Source organism: Lygodium microphyllum, chromosome 1 (assembly GCF_053477565.2).
Source record: "Lygodium microphyllum isolate KBCC chromosome 1, Lygodium_microphyllum_v1.1.10, whole genome shotgun sequence".
NCBI lineage: Eukaryota > Viridiplantae > Streptophyta > Polypodiopsida > Schizaeales > Lygodiaceae > Lygodium > Lygodium microphyllum.
In genome coordinates, this window is record NC_141135.1 from 109,820,412 (window position 1) to 109,839,851 (window position 19,440).

The following is a 19,440-nucleotide window of genomic DNA, read 5'->3' on the forward strand; positions in this document are numbered from 1 at the left end:
TTGGTACTTTAAAGATGCTTATGGGTCCATTGCACCATATTGCAAGTGGAAGCTTGGGTCCTTATTTGTTTCTCCTTGATAGTATTAAGGACACACCATAGTCCTCACTGCGATGCACTAGACGCATGCTATGGAGTATGCAAAGCATGGAAAATACATAGCATCCATACCAATCGGCATAGCCCTCATTTGCAAGCACTTTCACCCTGCATAGCATATATATATATATATATATATATATATATATATATATATATATATACAGATTGGGCTGTTAGGGCATGTGGGATACATCATCAACAGAGGACCGATGGTACACACTATTTGGGAAGAAGCAAGAACTCCCATAGCTTTTTAATGCTGTGCATGATGGATTGCAGTAAGCCCTTGCTTGGTGTGTTCAAATCTTGGATACATCCTTGAGGCATCTTGCAGAGTTCAAGTCTCTCAAAAAGAAAAATAATCCCTTGCTCGAGACTTGATAAGATGCCTCAATGGACCTTAAAGCTCTTGCCTGCATTCTGTAAGGAAGGTTTAGTTTTAAGGCCTTGTAGTGAAGGTTATAAACACACACGCCTGAGCTGCTCTCCTGTTCTACACTGCAGTAGAACTGCCCTGCTGTTTGGAGGAATATAATCTACAGAGGCAATGTAGCTCCCTGAAAACAAGTTTGATTGTCTTCAATTCAGGTTTGCCTTCCCACACACAGATCTAAAGATACTTTCAGGCACATGCATTTGTCAAATAACCACAAGGGAATAGTCAGGACTTGATCTAATATAACCATGCTGGCAACCTGCCACCAACCTGTAAACCTGGTTTCTTGAACCAATATTCACACCCTTAGCATACTATCAGGTGCCTTATTATTCTGATACACTTGGTTATTCTGATACACTTGGTTATGTGTGAGCAAAACTTTCACACTCCGAATTTAGACAGAAGTTAGTTTCTCGTGCAGTGCCAGAAAAAACCTCCAGAAAAGCGTGAGCACTCCCCTCGAGGAATGTGGGCGGCACTTGTTCTAAATGTACATGTATAGCTCTGATTGATACATGAATGACAAAAGTCAATCCGAAAGCACACTGTATGTACATCAGCAACAATGACTCACATGTAGCAAAACCTGTGTGATTGTCATGACTGACATGAAGGGACCCATATGATTTGTGCCGCAGTGCATTCAAATTTAAGATTTCTGCGTGACATCAGTTCTGGGCCTGCAATTGCTGAACTTGACGTCTTGATGAGCTGAAAGCTTACATGTGCTGCTAAAGCTAGAGAAGGTAAGAATTATTCCTACCTTTGGAACACTTTGGGTACATCTGCCCATACTCGATGAGAATATGCAAAAACATGCCATGCCAGTTCCCAAAGCACTGTTGACATAGTTTAGGGGAAGCTGTTTCGCACTAGCATATGCATCAGGGTGCAGCAACAACCTGAATCATGTAAAGGACCTGAAGCTGTCATTGCTTTCATATGCATCTTCCATTGAAGATGAAGATACAGACCGGACCTTCACAGAACTCTCCCTTCTTGAGCTCCAATTTTGCTGCCTCAACATCTTTCCTAGAGACTGCCTACGTGCTTTGGCATTCAAAAGTCCGTTTTTCATACTCTCCAGCTCCTGTGAAACTTCTTTCATGGTAGGCCGTGCATTCTTATCAAAAGAAAGACACCGAAACGCAATCTCTGCTACCACCTGAATCATGGTCCTGATTTGGGAGTTGCTACCAGCTCCTAAAGTCTCATCAATAATATCATCAAGAGTGCCATTGCCTATCTTTGTGAGGGCAAGGGTTGCCAGATTGATCTCACCTTTTTCACGTGAGAAATCAACTGGCTTCATGGCAGTGATTAGCTCCACCAGCACCACTCCAAAGCTGTACACATCACTCTTATCAGAAAGATGAAAGTTCTGATGATAATCAGGGTCTAAATATCCTGGGGTACCTTGAGGAACTGTGGAGATGTGAGAGTTGTCGGTTAGAACAAGGCGGGACAGGCCAAAATCTGCAACTTTTGCAGTGAAAGCATGATCTAGAAGTATGTTGCTGGACTTCACATCCCTGTGACATATAGGAGGATCAAATGAATGGAGGTAAGCAAGGGCTCGGGCAGTCTCCTCAGCTATGCTGACTCTCCTGGCCCATGACAATGGAATTCCTCTTCTTCCTTGAAGATGTTCAGACAGTGTGCCATTGGGTACAAATTCATAAACAAGAAGAGGGCCTCCATACTCTAGGCAACATCCCAACAGGTGCACCAAGTTTGGATGCCTGACAGCTGTCAAAACCTTCACCTCATTGACCACCTGCCGAATCCCCTGCACATACCGATAATTTATCCTTTTTACAGCTACCAATGAACCATCGTTGAGCTTCCCTGCATATACTGTGCCAAAGGCTCCATTGCCAAGAACCTGTTTATCAGAAAAACGCTTGGTGGCCTTCTCCAACTCCTTGTATGTAAAGAGTTTTGTGATTTTATGGCTAGATAGAAGCCCCAAAAGATGCTTTAAGTCATTTCTGCTCTGAATCTCACCACCAGCACTGTTTCGTCTTCGTAGACAAACGCTAGCAACAACAAGAAGCACTATGACAAACGTTCCAGCAATCACACCTGTATTTCAGGGGTAAAACAGTCAGTTGGTGCATCATGAATGCCATTAGGGTTGTCTCTTAGCTAAGAGACAAGGTGCAGCAAAAACTACAAGCATACAACTGGACTACGGTTTTCTCTGGTGCTTAACACAAACTTGATGCAAGCAACAGATGTCCTACCAACAACCTAACAAAGAAGAAAGAACTGACCAGTTACAAGTAGAATAATGTTCCTCGAGCAACCCACGAAAGAGCTATGCCTGCAAGAAGTTCCTGCAAAAAGGACATGTGTGTAGTTTTCCCATCATTAATGCATACACAGAAACGTTGAACGGTATGCAAGTTGGCAGCCCACCCTCCATGCATACCCATCACACATGCAAGCAATCTGGGAAGTACATATGCAAAAGTGGAGCTTTACTTGCAAGCAAGCTATAGGGGTAGATCATGCAGCATAAGATTAACTAGTCATACAGAGCTGAAGAGTCACAAGTTTGCACCTGTGGTCGTGCCATTAGTGTCATTCCGATAGCAACCAATCCCATTTGCAAAGCCATCACCAGTAAAGCCCTGGTCACAAGAGCAGGAATGCCTAATGCCTCCATAAGCACTGCTATCGTTAAAGCAATGGGCATCTGGATGACAGGAGCAAGGCCCTGGAACCCAAGCTTCAAGCTCCAGTCCATACTGGACCTGTACATGCGATAGCGGCGAGATATTGGAGCCAACCGGATGGACAGCCCAGCTGATGAAGCTCGTGCAGGCACCATTGTTCTTCATCAGGCTCTGCAAGGAGGAGAACTCTAGCAGGCCACAGCAGTAGAAGTCAGGGCAGTGGAAGGGCTGCTCGAGGCGCAGGGCGTCGGAGAACGCCGACTTGATGCCGCATTGGCACTGACTCTCATTGCGGCAGTGGAACATCATGACAACGTTGCTGCGGGAGATGGAGAAGGGGCTACCTGGGATCGAGTAGCTGGTCTGGTCATTGTCAGAGTTGGGGAAAGGGAAGATGGGGTAGTTCTTCACTGCACATTGGGAGCCTGGCTGGGGGTCAATGGAGACCAGGCGGGGGGTGAGGGAGAGGACTCTGAAGGATGGCGAGCTGCTGCCATTGATGCGGAGCTGAAGCTCGGAGGTGGCCTGGTCGCAGGAGAGCTTGAAGGCCGGCAGGAGGCCGCAGGTGTGCAGGCCGAAGGGGTATGGGACAACCTTGCTGCCGCATCTCTCAGGGCATGAGACGGAGCTTGTGATGCTTCTACTGCCATTGCAGCCATGGTGGGCGGTGAGAGACAGTGAGACACAGCAGATGAACACGAAGACATGGGCGCTGCTAAGGGGTAAGCCATGGCACTGCATAATTCTGCATATCAAGCTTGCTGCGATGATCCTTAGGGAGTTCAATACAAGACCGAGACCGCGGGAAAGTGGGGGGGGGCGCGGCCCGGGGGGGTGTGGCGGCAGTGTCACAGTGCCGTGATAGGATGAGGAAGTTGACCGGCAGTCTGTCTTTTACTGCATTTAATGCGGACATTCAACTTTGGATTTTTCGCGCCGAGCTTACCTCCAGGCTCCCACAGACAAAAACAGTTAATGCGTGTCAAAATCGGCGCTTCGAGAAAAAATTGAAATGAACCTTGCAAGTTGCATCTTTTCCCAACTGATCAAAATAAGAGCCCCTTCACACGCAAGAATATATATAGACTACCCCTTGTGGGAGACCGTCAAATTGCCCCTTGATCGGGCACGCATGAGTATTGTACTATGGGATTGGGGAACCTTACTATTCCAAGTCGTGGAATGGGCTGGAACGCAAGGGCGAAGATGCGTGCAAGGGGAGAGAATGCCTGCACTACCAATGGCCCTCCGACACATCGTGATGACTTCGATTGCTTAATAGAGTAGCTTTATGAGCCCTGCCAGACCTAAGCCTACGTATTTAGGCTGGTTACACACCAAATAGCGAACGCCCATTTTATAAGCTTTAATCAATCAAAATATTTATTTAAAGGTTGGGCATCTGCAATCCTTTATACACTGGAGAGGACATGACTACTTATTCAGCTGCTAAGCAGGTGAACTCCCGCCCACTTTTGGACTTGGAGTCTTCCCTGCCCACTTTGTAAAGTGGCAAACAAGGGTGCACTTTTTTGCGTTTGCAACCAATCAAAAAATTGTAAGTTTATTATTTTTTATTTTTTGACAAACTGTGTCCATTTGTGTGTAAAGGTACGACGCCCATGTCCGCGTCTAGTTTCAAAAAGTGCATGCCCACACTCTAGGCAGGGATTGGCCATTTGTCACTTGGTGTTTAGCCAACATTAGTGTGGTAGAGCTCTCATGGCAAAACTGAACAAGCATATTCAAGGCCAAATCGTGCAAAAAACCAATTAAAAAAGGCCAAACCTTGCAAAAAAACCTAAATATGTCTTGGCTCTAAGGACTTGCTTAAGGTTGCTCAAGGTCAAGGTGCATAGCCCAACTAGTTAGAGTTGCATCCCACCAACTCTAGTAGGGGTAAAAGGAAGATAGTAGTAATAGAGCAAGGTTCCCCTTGGTCGCAAGGATTGTTGTAGGAATGCATGAGGATATGCATTAAATGCACTCGTTCTTGCGAGCATCATCCCATTGCTTGCTATGTATGCGAGCACTAACATCCTATGAATCTTCTATTTTTTTTTACCCTACTAATTTACTACTGAACCTTCCATTTTCATTCAAGTTTACCAATGTTGTAGAGTGTTGAAACCATACTCACTCTACTATATCTCTCCATGTGAGTAGGTGCAAGTGGGGCTAACTTCACTCCCACTAGCCCCATTATACCCAAGTACAACACGATCCTAATAGAGTTCATCAAAGTTGTGCCACACCCAACACTAGTGGTGGAGCAATACCCCACCACTAACACTAAGTTGTGCATGTACATCATGGGAGCTGTGGGGTTATCCAGACTGCAACCTAACCTTGCTAAACCCTACAAAATGTGAGGTGCTATTTCAAGATTAGTAGCTATAATGAATTGAAAATAGTTATTTTCCTCCAACGCCACCTTCAGCTAGTCATTTACCTCTAATAGCCATAAAGACGCAGCCTTTCTTCCTAGTGCGACTACAGGGAATTGGAGCGTGTTGTTACACTTCTCTTCACCATGTTAATGTTGGTGCGACCCCACTCTCATGATCATGTGGGTGGGTGGGTGTGTTCATATGAATCCAATCTCCCTTGCATAGGTAAGCATCTTTCTTGAATATTCTAAGCTTTTTAGAAACTCTTATGTCACACGACTACCAATGGAAATAGCATCATCAAAGGCTATGAATGTTTTCCTTCTCCATCTTAGACTTTATAAAAAGAATGGGATACTTGACCATGGAATCAAACTCACATGTGCAAATTCCATAACTTTTTGGTTATGCATCGACACCTTCTACCTTACAATGGTAGATGACCCAATTCATCATGTGCAAAGGATATGAATAGGTTGTCCTAATCCAAAAGTATTTTCGCATTTTAAGACAAAAGAACTTAGAGCTACGTCACATGAGGTATAAGTGGGGAGAGTGAGAGTAAGTACATCCCACTCACATGAGCAAGTCAAGTGAGTGGGTTTATCATTATCCCTCACTCATCCTATTAAAATGTCCAAAAAGCACACATGTAATAAAAATTTTGCAGCATTGTCCAATGGCTATGCAACCCCTTTGCATTGACACTTCATCACATTTATAGAAGTTAATAAGAAAAATTGGTATGATAGGAAGTTTGAATCTGTGATTGAAAAAAAGGTTGAAAGAAGTCATCTTGTGCAACCATTGTTTGAGTAGGGCTTTCCTAACATTTTCATATGCTTGCTATAGGTCGTTCAATACTCAAGTCCCCCAACCTACAACCATCTACCAATTTGCCTAATATAGATATTTGAACATTTGGCATTGCTTATATGACAAGAATTGGTGGTGTTGTAGAATAGCATGTAATAAATTACTTAGCTCATTGTTGCCATAAGGACATCGGTATACACTTTCCTATCATGCATTTAAATTATCAAAATCTTAGTGTAGATTTTTTTATCATGTATCATAATTTATCAAAATCTTAATGTATATTTTCTTATCATTGCATTATGATTATCAAAGTCAATATAAGCTTTATTATTTGCATTAGTAATGAACACAATAATATAAGTTGAAAGTAGAAAGTTAGAATTTGGACAACACATCACCAACTTGGTATAATAAATCATTTTGGATATATCATCTCTACTAAGGAAATTTCAAAACAATTGTATTTTGAATTCCTAGTTACATTAATAGAACTTAGAGGAGAACCTCTAAAGCATTTTTTAAGTGGCAAATAGTTCTCAAGTTGTATTTTGAATTCTTAGTTGCATTGATAAAGTTTAGAGGAGAATTCATAGTATGTCGATCTTACTTATTTCAATGAAAGCATTTGCATAATACTTCAAAAGAAGCAATGCTTTTGAATATTAAGGTAGCATTTTATTGGGAAATGCATAAATGACGTGTGCTTACCTAATGCTCCAAATATTACAGCAACAATGAGTGAAGGAAGTCTCCAAGGTTACACCAAAGTTAATCGAGGACATATGTGTGCACGTGTTCTTTAAGAAATATAAATCTCATTGGTTGATCTAGCTTGCATGAGATATTTATTGTCAATGGAGAGCACATTGGGAATGTAGAATACCCAAAGCTTATCCTTAATGCAATTCAAATTGGTACACGTTATGATGCCAATGTCAATGTTAGAAGATCTAAAAACAACACCCAAGTTTGATGAACCCTAGGACACTTCGTGGATTTTAGTTCATACAAACCTAGGCCTCCAATCACTCGTCTAACCAAGTCTAGCAAACAACATATCAACATAACACCTATGCACAAATCCTCAACCCAATGTGAACAACACAATGGTGTTGCCAAAGTGCCAAAAAGCTTGAATGACAAGCCTGAGCTACATGCTACACCAACCCCCAACCTCAAGTTAGAAGAGACCATTGTTACTTAAGGATGTGTTTGAAATCTCACACAAGCTTTTGGAATCCTTGGCATACCCAACTAAAATGGAATACTACAACATAATATTGCCAAGAAATCAAATGCCAACATGAGTAAAGACAAAGCCATAAATGAAATTGAATCCCTGCTTGTGAATGAAGTTGACGTCCTACAACTAGTCATTGCTTAGAAGCTCCACCTAGCTAGGCCTTTCATCATTAGTATAACAAAAATGATAGAAACAATGGGCTAGCAGTTGTTGCATCATGTCGTCCAAAACATGGTTGAAAAGAGTCACTCTCACAAAGGCTAAGATGGTATTCTATATATGTTAAGAACAATTAGTTTGACTTCAATAAATCACCCTTGCTAAAAAATTCTCAAACGATAAGAAGTATTAGTGGATGTCCAGTAGGACACAATTGGAAAAGACCTTTCCCTTCCTCATGGAGCTATATGTTGCCCCCAAGGACTTGGATTAGCTTGCTAAAAGGGTGCTAAATAAACAATATAGCTAATCTAAGAATAGCATTAACATAAAACACAATGGTTTAATTTGATTTTTTTCACAAGTGCATTTCATTGTGATTCAATCTTGACAAACTGTGTCATGGGTGCTTGTTCAACCCTAAATTAAGGAAAATCCTAACTAGAATTTACGTTTACCTCTCTTGGATCCTAATTCCTACCCAATGAGAGCATGATAGAGAGAAAGTGTGAGCACGTACGACTAATCCATTGCAACACAACCATTCCATCATCACCCACATGACAATGTATGTCTCTAGGCTCCTCTTTTTCAAGTTTTTCTTTGCCCTTCTTTTAGAAGCACGGAGTGATTCTTACATAGTTCCATTCACAATACCAATTTAAGATAGACAATACCAAATTAGGAAGGCCTATTAGAGACCCAAGAGGAACACCAAGAAAATAGGGAATCTACTGCAATAAAATCTATATTGTATAATTAAAAAATATATTTTTCATATTTGGTATGACCTCAACAAGGAAAAGAAATCAGGAACAAGAAATCTTCACGCAGCTTCATAGAAACAATTCTCCCATGGCTTTATCTTGAATAGAATTGATTATGTTCTTCATATTATTCATAGAATTCATCAATGTACCACAAAGATACAAAAGAATGCACCGCTTTGAATGAAAATCATCACATAGTATTCTTCTTCAAAGTTTCCATAGCTTTCTCTCGCAATCTCTCACTCATAGACACATTGTGTTGCATAAATTTTATTATCTCTCACGCACATTCTCTCTCTCAATAGTACAACGAGATAATGAAGAATAATCATTCATAACTCCTATTTGGTAAGGATACCCCTCCCAAGAGGTATCTCTGATAGGAAAGGTAACCAGAGCCACTACAGTGTCCCTTCGTAGCTCAATAATGTCACTGTCACTTCAGCCTTTACTTTTTGTCTTTAGCAGCTACTTCTTCGAGATATTTTGAACTTATATTCATCTCTTCCCAAGATTGGAAAACTTCCCCAAGCTACACATTCATCCATCATCACACTTATAGAGGCATACATAACAGAACAAAACAAAGACAGAGGCTCTACAAAAGCTCAACAAAGGGTTTATAGTACCATGTAGAAGGTCATCAAAAAGCCATGATCTCAACTTAAATCATTCAAAACCATCAATAATCAATCAATAAGCTTCCAAACACTCTCAAACTTCATCAATCATTATTCCAACCCCTCACAGAAAAGAAAAATAGAGCAAAATAAAAGCTCAACAGGCCCAAACAGAACCAATTAGACACTAATAGAACATCAACAGAACATCATATCTCTACTTTAAAAATAACATGAGCTTCCAAAACCTAATCAACCTCATCCAAAACACTCCCAAACACTTCCAAATCAACTAATCAACATACAAAATCCATAAAAAATCAACCATTCAGTCCACAAAAATAATAAGAATCAACCAAAAAATCAAATCATTTCAACCCTCAACATATCCCCACACTTAATCAGGGAGTTTCCTCATGACCTAGGAAAAAGAGAATACAAGTTCAAAGTATGGCTCAGCTGGATCTTCTTCAACTTCATCATCCAAATATGACCCCAACTCATAACATGTATCTAATAAAGAATTGCAACAAAAGGAAAACACCTTTATCCATTATCTTTACTTTGAAATATAAAAGCATGACAAACTTTTAAAAGATATAAGAGGTTCAACATCTTTGCATCTTGAGCTATCCATTTAACATCATCACCACCACGAATCTTCAAAAAGATAGCTTCATGAACCACCACAACCCCATCATAGAACAAAATAACCATCACACATACACACTTAACACAAAACAACCATTTGAATGGCACCTCCAAAACAAATATCATTAAAAATTACATTCATGGTTATCAATGAAGATGATCCCTCTTGAAGGCTTGGTGATTACAGAAGCGATCCATAAATAAAGATTCATCTACAAAAGTCTTGGGAGGATTTTGGAATAATTACAAACAACAAATCCTCTCTACCAAGACAATATATCTGCTAGGCAAACAAAGAGCATGAAAGTACAAGATATCCAATTGTTGAGGATCAATAGTCATATTCACATTCATACGCATCTTTGGTATTATCTTCTGATCATCATGCGAATGCCTATGCATATACACCAGATACCAAGCTAAGTGAGGAATCAATCTCACTGAAGGATTTGAAGATAGTTTTGAAAAACTCGATTAGCAGTTGTCAATTCTCCTTGAATCAATGGCCAATTGATTTGAGGTCTTGTAAGTGAATCTCTTGCGCTCCATCATTGTCTTCTAGGAATCTTCTAATTAAAGCTTCCATAGCCACTAGTAAAATCATAAAATGAAGAATAAGCTAAAGAGGGATTAGTTGAGAACTTAGGAGAATCTATTAAAAAGGATGTTAATAAAATGGTTGAAAAAGTGGAAGGAATATTTATAGATGGGGAAGGACAATATGGAGGAGGGGAAAATATTTGATCCTCAATAAAAGAACACTGAGTGAAAATAGGAACTTGAGGAGCACCTTGGGGTTGAAAAAGAAGAGGTAAAATAACATGTGAGTTAGATTTATAATGGAAAAAATAAGCATCATATCTATGGGCAATCTGCTTGTTGGGGTAAAAGGCCATTGGGCCTGCCCGTGTACAGTGACTGCCCATATTCTTTATTCAAATGTATATGAAAGTGCAATAAGGTTGTCATAACGTTGTTGACAGCATCTACATTGTGTGTGCTCTTCTCTCCCGCGTCTCTTGCATCCCTTTCAACTGGTATCAGAGCAGGTCCTTCGCAAGCGCTTCCCGGCCTTCCCCGGCATCTACACGAGGTATGAGAGCTTGCTTCCCACTCAGTTCTCAACCATTCTTTGACATGAACAACAGGGTTTCATGAAGAGGCAACTATAGCTTCCATCATTGAAGCTTGTTCTCTTCACCTCTTGCTTGGACTTGTCCTAGGCTTGTGTAGGCCTATTGTAGCCCTTCATTGGGCTCTTGCTTATCCCCTACCCACCCTAATTTGGCCCCTCAAGTACAGCAAGATGCTCACATTTTATTTGCACATGTTTGCAAAAATGGCTCAAAAATCGCTCTTTTTGTCATATCTCGGGCATTCGGAACCCAATTCAGGCAAGGTAAGAGTCTAAGTTGGAGTTTTGGCACATTTTCGGACACGATGGTGATGTCAAATTTGCCAAATCTTGATGACAAAATATTTTGTAACAGATTTCAGGTCTGAGACAACATGTATTTGTATGCCTATGGCTTATGCGATGCTTCTACTAATGTCTATTGCTGGATTACTTGTGGATGTTATGCCTCTTATGTGAGACGCATTTGGAGCTGATTTAGCTCAGCCATTGATTGTTTTGAGTAGTTCCAGATACGTCCAAAATAGGGCAACCACCTATTATTTCAATTTTATGCTTACAGGTCTTGGCATTTGATGCCCGATTATGCTCGGTTGGTGCCTACATGTCTGGGAATGTATGCTTATGAGTTGGTACTTGATTTAAGCTTGGTTTGTGCATTATTTTACTCAGTTTTGGACTATAATTTGTTGCTGGAAACTTCAGGGATGAAGCTATTTATGCTACAGTTGGGTTAAGCCTATTGGTCACGGGGTGCTCCCAGCTACTCAGTATAATGTCATGATGTATTTGGACTATGCCACATGTCTTGTTTATGCTCTGGAATGCTTTTGAGCTGAGATTAGAGCTCGATTTGGGTTTGACTGTCACTTCTTTGCAGCTGGCATTTCATCTATGACGACATGGTTTATGCCTAGGCTACCTAGTATGGGTTATGATGTCTTGGTGAATGCTTTATGCTTTGACTGTGGATGGCAGTTGTTTGAGCTCATCTCAACATTCATTTGAGTATTCCCCTGAGAAGTTGGACATTGACTTAGCTTTTTCCGTTATGACTTGGCTTTTTCTGTTACGACCTTGGATGCTATATGGGATTTGATGCTCTGATTATGGATCTTGGCTATTACTTGGATGCACTTACAGGTATTGAGCAATAAACTGCTCCCTTGTTTTGGCAGTTGCCTATTGAGTTGTGATTGCTCATTTGCATTTGATATGCGGGATACTTACTGATCAGTGGACTTGGATAGTGCTTGGGATTTACAGTTATGGCCATCCTGCTTCTTTGTTGTACAACATCTATGCTATTTGGGCTGCTATTGCCCGTGTATGTCAGGGTGTAGTTGATCTTTATGGCCACTTGTGTATGCACATGGTTTGCTACTATGTATTTTACAGAGCCTCTTACTTGGATGCTTTTACACTGATATTTGGGCTTTTATTGGAGCTTGATTCTTGCAGGTTTCTTTGCCACCTACCGTTCTTGGCTGGACATGTATGTCAGTACATGGTATGAGACACTGCAAAGTTATGCATACTCCTATGTTTCGGGGATGCTTATGCATTTATGGCTCCGAGACATGCTAATGCTTTTATGGCTACGAGCTACAGTGGTTGGATATGTCATGCTTTTGTCTGCTAGGCTTGTCTGTGTGGAAGCTTTTGCATCCGTGGTTGATGCCTTCCCCTTTTGGTTTGGATGAGTCCCCTTTGCAGTATGCTATGACGACTTCAAGCTCTTCTAGTCATGTAGACAGTCCTCTTGATGAGCCTATTCTCTTTGATGAGAGTTCCCCTAATTCTTTGAGCTCCTTGGATGTATTGGATAGCCCTACTCATGCTATTACAGAGCAGTTGTCCTCTTCTACAGGTTTTACAAGCTCTATTTGCTTTCATTGTGGAAAGATAGGGCATGTGAAGCGTAAATGCTTCAAGTGGATTAGAGAGCAAAAAAGATTGTGCCGCACTAGACATGAGAGCAGAGTCAGTGATACAGTAGGTGAGACCATTGTTGATAGTGGTATGCTACCCACTGTGTTTGGGCTTACCCTTTGGTACGGATTGAGGATGCTGTTACTATGCTTGATAGGTTTATGGATTCTGCTTTGGTAGCAGGCCTAGATGCTTGTAGATGGATTATGAGAGTCATGCTATCTCTCCCAACTTATGGATCTCTTGTCAGCAATATGGCATTAATTTCTTATGCTCACGGTATTATGGGATTGCTCATGGCATGTGCCTGACTTTACAGGCAAAGATTGCTTCTATGCTTACCACAGCTAGGTTGCCTTATGGCTTTTAGGCTGAGGCCCTTATGACGGGAGTCTACTTGGTTAATCAAACATCATGTTTCTCTTTGGATGTTATTACTCCGCATGAGGCATGGAGTGGCATGAGACCCTCCTATGATCACTTGAGGATGTTTGGCTGCCAGGCATCTGTTAGTATGCCGCATGAGCCTATGTCATGCAGATACATACTCCTTGGTTATGGAGATGGTGACTTTATGGCTTACAAGTTTTGGGATTTAGATGCCCAACAGGTTCTACGCAGCTGTCATGCAATCTTTTATGAGACACAGACACCTGTCAGGCCTCTTGATGCACGTTCAGTGCGCTTTATGGCTGATTCTATAGCCATATGTCAGCCTCCGCTTCGCTGAGGCCGCATACTGTCTTGAGACCCTGTCTGACTTATGTTCGGGATGCTGGCCCTCTTTTAGTGATTGACTCTGGAGAGTTTGGATGCTCTCTGCTGTCTTGTATGCGCCATGTTGACGATATGCACTACTCTGATGATGATGATGTACAACCTTACAATCATGAGTTGTGCTAGATTGCTCCGTTGTATGGAGCTGCGGGATCACTTGCCTCCTGGATGTCTTGGACTCGGAAATTCCCGACACTTATTGCACAGCTCGCTTTCCGATTGGGCGTTGGGTGAGATGTCATGATTCCTCACCCTGTCTCTTTTCTTTTGTTTTGTTTTTTCACTCCCTGGCCCATTGGCCTTTTAGTGGGAGATTGTTGGGGTAAAAGGCCCTTAGGCCTGCTTGTGTACAGTGACCGCCTATATTCTTTATTCATATATATATGAAAGTGCAATAAGGCTATCATAACATTATTGACAGCACCTACATTGTGTGTACTCTTCTCTCCCGTGTCTCCTGCATCCCTTTCACTACTGATAATAAGATAAACTAGGAACTGACAAACCTAAGATAGATCGACAATAGTAGGCATCAAAGAAAGATGAATCGAAAGGAGGTTGCTTTGAAGGGTGGGCTAAGAGGTCCACTCTCAGTTGGTTAATGTTCTACACATGAATAGAGGCTTTGTTTTGGCATTCTTTTAGGATCAGAGAGTTAATCATTGTATGCCGAGAGATTTTAGGGCAATCAGCCACTTTAGAAGAATAGTCATGGAATTTTCTATCAATCTGCAACTCCAAATATCTGACATTCAATGTAGCTTGTAATACCACATCCCCTACATACCAAGCTAATTCTTCATCATTTGGAATTAACAAATCACCTCTCAAGTACATAAAAGACATCAACATAGTGTTTGTGGTCATAGAGTCTTTAAAAACCATTCTAGCCACTTCAGTCAATAAATTAGCAAACCAAGCTCCACTCCAACCATCCTTTGGAAGAGGCAAATCCATGGTTGAAAGCTTGATATCAACTGCCAGCTTGTGTTGTTAATAATGAACAAAGAAAAAGTGGTTTGGAGGAACAAACTCTTGAAACTGCTCAAATGAAGACCATAATAAATCCATTTTGGATTGAAGCCTTTCCACCTTGACTTGGAATAAGGGGCATAAGGTAGCATTCATTTGAAGGACTGTGAAATCCATAAAGGATAAGGAAGGAACTGGCTGTACAATAGGACTCTGTAAAGTAGAATGGGATTGAGCCAGTTGTTCCTTAAGTTGTTGAATTTGAGTATTGCTCTGTTCTAGGGTGGTATTAGCTTATTTAAGCTCTTCTGTTTGGGCAACTATCAAAGCTTTAAGCTATTGAGACTCCTGCAACAATCTATTCCTCTCCTCAGTCCTAGTAACCACTTGGGATTTAGTGTTAGGCAACCGAGTTTGCAAACTAGAAATCTCCACTTTTTGGGCATCGATAATCTTAGTCTACTACTCAATATGGGTACAAATATAAAAAAATATTTCTTGAGTAGAATCTAGCTCATTATTCGCTTTATTCAACTCCTCTTTGGATTGTTGAACTTCTTCATAACAAGAAGAATAAAGCCGTTGGATATAGGCAGTAACCAAGAGTTCAATAGAACTCTAGATATCTTTACATAAGAAAGGAATTGTGTCTCCTAGCACCAAGTGTTTTACAAAGGGAATGGAAATCTCCACAGTATCATCTCAATGTGCTCTGAAAAGATTCTGCATTATGAGGAAGGTTGGCAGCCAGTTGATTGCTAGATTGAACATGAATGGAGATTGGAGGAGGAGGGCTGATTCAATCACTCGTTTAAGTCACTTTTGTAAATCACCACATGCAGTAGGAGACTAATATCCTCAACGACAACATCAGTGCTTTCAGTAGGAGGAAGAGAAACCTCAGGAGAATCAACTAGTAATATAGGAACTTCCTGTCAAAAGACGTGGATCTAGAGCATGGCATGAGCTATGGAGGATGGAAGATGTAGACAAGACTCATGTAGACATAGACACAAACAAGACGAATTGTCACACAAGTGAATTAGATTCCAAGACTGAGACTTGGACTCATAAACACAATCTTGTGTGTAAGACAATGAACAAACACTTGATTGAAGGACAAAAGAACTATGGCATTGCATTGAAAAGTGAACCAAGTACATCATTATATAGTCTCTGACCTTTCTCCACTCTCCTCACTATGCATGTGGGATATAAGCCATCTCTTCATGGAGCATACGTCATTTGTTAGTTCTTTTATACAAAGCCACTTATGGACAAGTCGATTTTGGGCACACATCCAGTCTCTATGGGCATATATATTAAGCATCATTTGCTATTCTCAACACCCCCCCCCCTCAAATGATGAGTTCCTACACTTGTTGGCTTTCCCCCCCCTACATGATGACATGGTTCGGGAGACTATGATGAGCAGATGGATGCTGTACGCATGCGTAGTGAATGCCGGAAGGTCCCCAAGAACCAAAGAACTCTACAAACCTTCATAATTTCAAGTACAAAGCAAAAGCAAATTTCCACGACATAAGACAAAAGAGACAAATTGGGTGGAATCTCCCCCCATTCCCTTTTGTGAGCGCTTCACAAGGCATGTATTTATAGCTTTATTTATCTTTAACCTCAAAAATAGCTCACTTTACAAATAGCATGCTTTTTCTTTGCCTTTGCATTTGCCCAAATATAAAGTAAGGTGTTTGGGCGTCCAAAAGTCGCGATGTGCCCAAATACAAATATAAAATAATGAAATACTTAATCGAGCGCCTATGCATATACAAGATCATTAATGTTTTGTCAATCACTTTAATAAATAAGCGCGCTTAAATAAATATTGGCGCCACACCTTTAGTGATAAGGCGCACACCCATAAAAAATAGTAACTCTTCTAGGCATTTGGATTCACGCCATCGCCTGGTGCTACCCAACGCCATCGCCACTTACTCTAGACATCAACTGAAGCATTCACAATTGTTAGAAAATAATTAAATAAAACCCAACAACAGTGAATACCTAACAGTCTTTAGCTACAAAATAATTAAATATGTTGAAACTCTGTCCTAACCTTAATTTAATTCGAGTGCGCACTCTAAACTCATAAATGCTCATTAATTTAATATGTGTTTTACAGAATCACCCGCTATGGAATCACCCATGTGCACATTAAATCAATCTGACACCCGAAAAGGACAAGCGTCCCCATCAGCTTCTTGCACAAGGAATCCACCTTGTGTACGAGCCCTGGCAAATAAATAGTTTTATGAAAACCATCGTGGTCACGGAATCCACCATGAAATATGCCTCCTGGCATCAGACTAGCTCATAGGCAGCTAGTCAAGTTGAAGCTCCCAAGACAAGGGTTAAATGTTCTTGAATCGGTTCAAATGCTTCATGTGAGTGCACATCCTCAAGTTCCTTGTCCTGTGCAGGCCAGTCATCTATGATGTGATCTCTTGAAACTAATGACATTGTAGGGACAAACAATATCCCTACTTCGATAAAGCTTTGAGATATTGGAGCATACATGATATCTTCCAAGGTTCTTCAAATCTCTTGGGCTCATAGCTCAACAATACGCTTGTACAAAACCAACTCAGTTCCCTCTATGGAAGCCTTTTCTTGACCATTGGGAGCCTCTCCTGCTTCAGTCAGACTCTCTAGTTGCTATTCAACAGAGCTGTAGAGAAGAGATGGGGATGGCTCTACAATATCTTTGTGAGAAATTGACCACTGGGTGACTCAAGCCACAGGGGAGCAATAGGTTTGTTGCTCCCTTGGGTGATAGTTTGATTTAGCTTGAATCTTCCATTTTCCACCTCTCCCCATGCCAAACCTCTTTGCAAACCCCTCTCCATGCAATTGGCTCCTATTCACGGGGATCTGGCATTTGGGAGGCCAAAGACTCAAGGACGATGTCTTCGATAGCACATCGGGCTGGAATGAGATCAAAGTAGATGATGTTAGAACAGATAGGCTCCCTAGTGCCAGTGTCCCCCCTGCATAACTTCAAATTGTGCAAGCACTACAACCCGAGAGAGAGACATAGAGAGACAGAGAGAGAGATTCAAAAGACCATCTCACAACAACAATTTCAGATTGAGAGAGGCTTCAAAGAGACGATTGGGTGAAAGGACAAACACCTATTACCTAGTTGACAAAAGCATAAGTTAAGAAAGCTTGAGAGAGCAAAGAGGAGAGCTAGATTAAGTTGGGCCATGCTTAGCTGAGCTCTGATACCATGTCAAAAGACGTGGATCTAGAGCATGGCATGAGCTATGGAGGATGGAAGATGTAGATAAGACTCATGCAGACATAGACACATACAAGACCAATTGTCACACAAGTGAATTAGGTTCCAAGATTGAGACTTGGACTCATAAACATAATCTTGTGTGTGAGACAATAACACAGACACTTGATTGAAGGACAAAAGTACTATGACATTGCATTGAAAAGTGAACCAAGTACATCATTACATATCTTACTATGCATGTGGGATACAAGACATCTCTTCCTTGAGCATACATCATTTGTCAGTTCTTTTATTCAAAGCCACTTATGGGCAAGCCTCTTTTGGGCACACATCCATCCTTTATGGGCATACATATTAAACATCATTTGCTATTCTCAACACTTCCTTTATAGGGGCAGCATACACCAAGAAAATAGAAAGATAAGAACCAAATGTGACATTAGTCACATTACCCCTTATGGCTCTGACAAAATGCTGATCCATCTTTGCCAAGAGATAGGAACTCCAACAAATAGTAATTCCTTTCAACACCATTTGGAAAGCTGTGAATAACTCCTTCAAAGAAAGGTAGTTAGAAGGTGTTTTGGCAGGCATAAACCTATCCTCAAGGAATTGGCACAATTGCTTCTAGATAGGATTAGAGATCATGGAGACACTAATGCCCGAAGTAGTAATAACCCTCTTGGGGTTCAACACATCCTGGGTCTACTTTTGCAATAACTTTAGAACATCCTCACATTAGAGAACAATTGTCGAGCAGTAGGAAAAGGATCTCCTCGATATGGTAAGGATAGAGCTTTTCCCAAGCTTTTAGGTGTCATATGGATAACTGTTTCTCGAATAGGACCAAACCTCTTATTGTAAGAGGCTAAAACTTGATCACATGCATCAGTATCCTTCGGGATAAGCAGAACGAGAGTGCCATAAACTTGGATAAACCTGCCTTACTGATAATATCTAAATCCAACAATAATGTGTAGTTCATGAGACACGAAATGAATATACGGACTGGGGGAGGAGTATGAGGTGCCATATTCAGATGGTTTACGCACACCACATTCACACACAGACAATCACAAAGAATAATTACAAAATAACCAAAATGAGAGGAGATAAGATATCAACTACAAAAACTCTTACAGACTTGACCAACTGACTAACCACCCCAATCAATCCACATTCTAGAAAATTTTGGCATGACCTTTGCACTTATGCGATTCGAAAGCTTCATGCAATGCATATATACAATCGTCCAATATCCCCATACCAGGAAGAAAAAAGAAAAAGAAATACACATTGTATCCCCTACTCTAATCAAATAATCATTAAAAATACCAAACCAAAATCTAAATCAATTGCTGACCAAACTTCAGTTGACCAAAATGACTGATAGGGACTTCGACTAATTGTAAAGTCACCCACCCCACATAACGCTTCATTAAAAAGGGGAATGTGCAATGTGAGGGAAAAGGGGGATTTAATTAAA

General features: G+C 40.9%; 1 protein-coding gene and 1 pseudogene across 1 annotated transcript; both read right to left on the reverse strand.

The window, feature by feature from the left end:
* Positions 1-251: 251 nt before the first annotated feature.
* LOC148041536 (wall-associated receptor kinase-like 21) lies at positions 252-4,039 on the reverse strand. Its single transcript, XM_087680623.1, has 3 exons — positions 3,107-4,039; positions 2,817-2,879; positions 252-2,625 (listed from the first exon to the last, which is right to left on the reverse strand). Exons 1-3 carry the CDS (start codon positions 3,960-3,962, stop codon positions 1,448-1,450), a joined length of 2,097 nt encoding a protein of 698 aa, XP_087536749.1. The 5' UTR covers positions 3,963-4,039; the 3' UTR covers positions 252-1,447.
* A 12,996-nt stretch (positions 4,040-17,035) lies between these two features.
* On the reverse strand, positions 17,036-17,556 carry LOC148041537 (UV-B-induced protein At3g17800, chloroplastic-like; annotated as a pseudogene).
* Between the last annotated feature and the right edge of the window lie 1,884 nt (positions 17,557-19,440).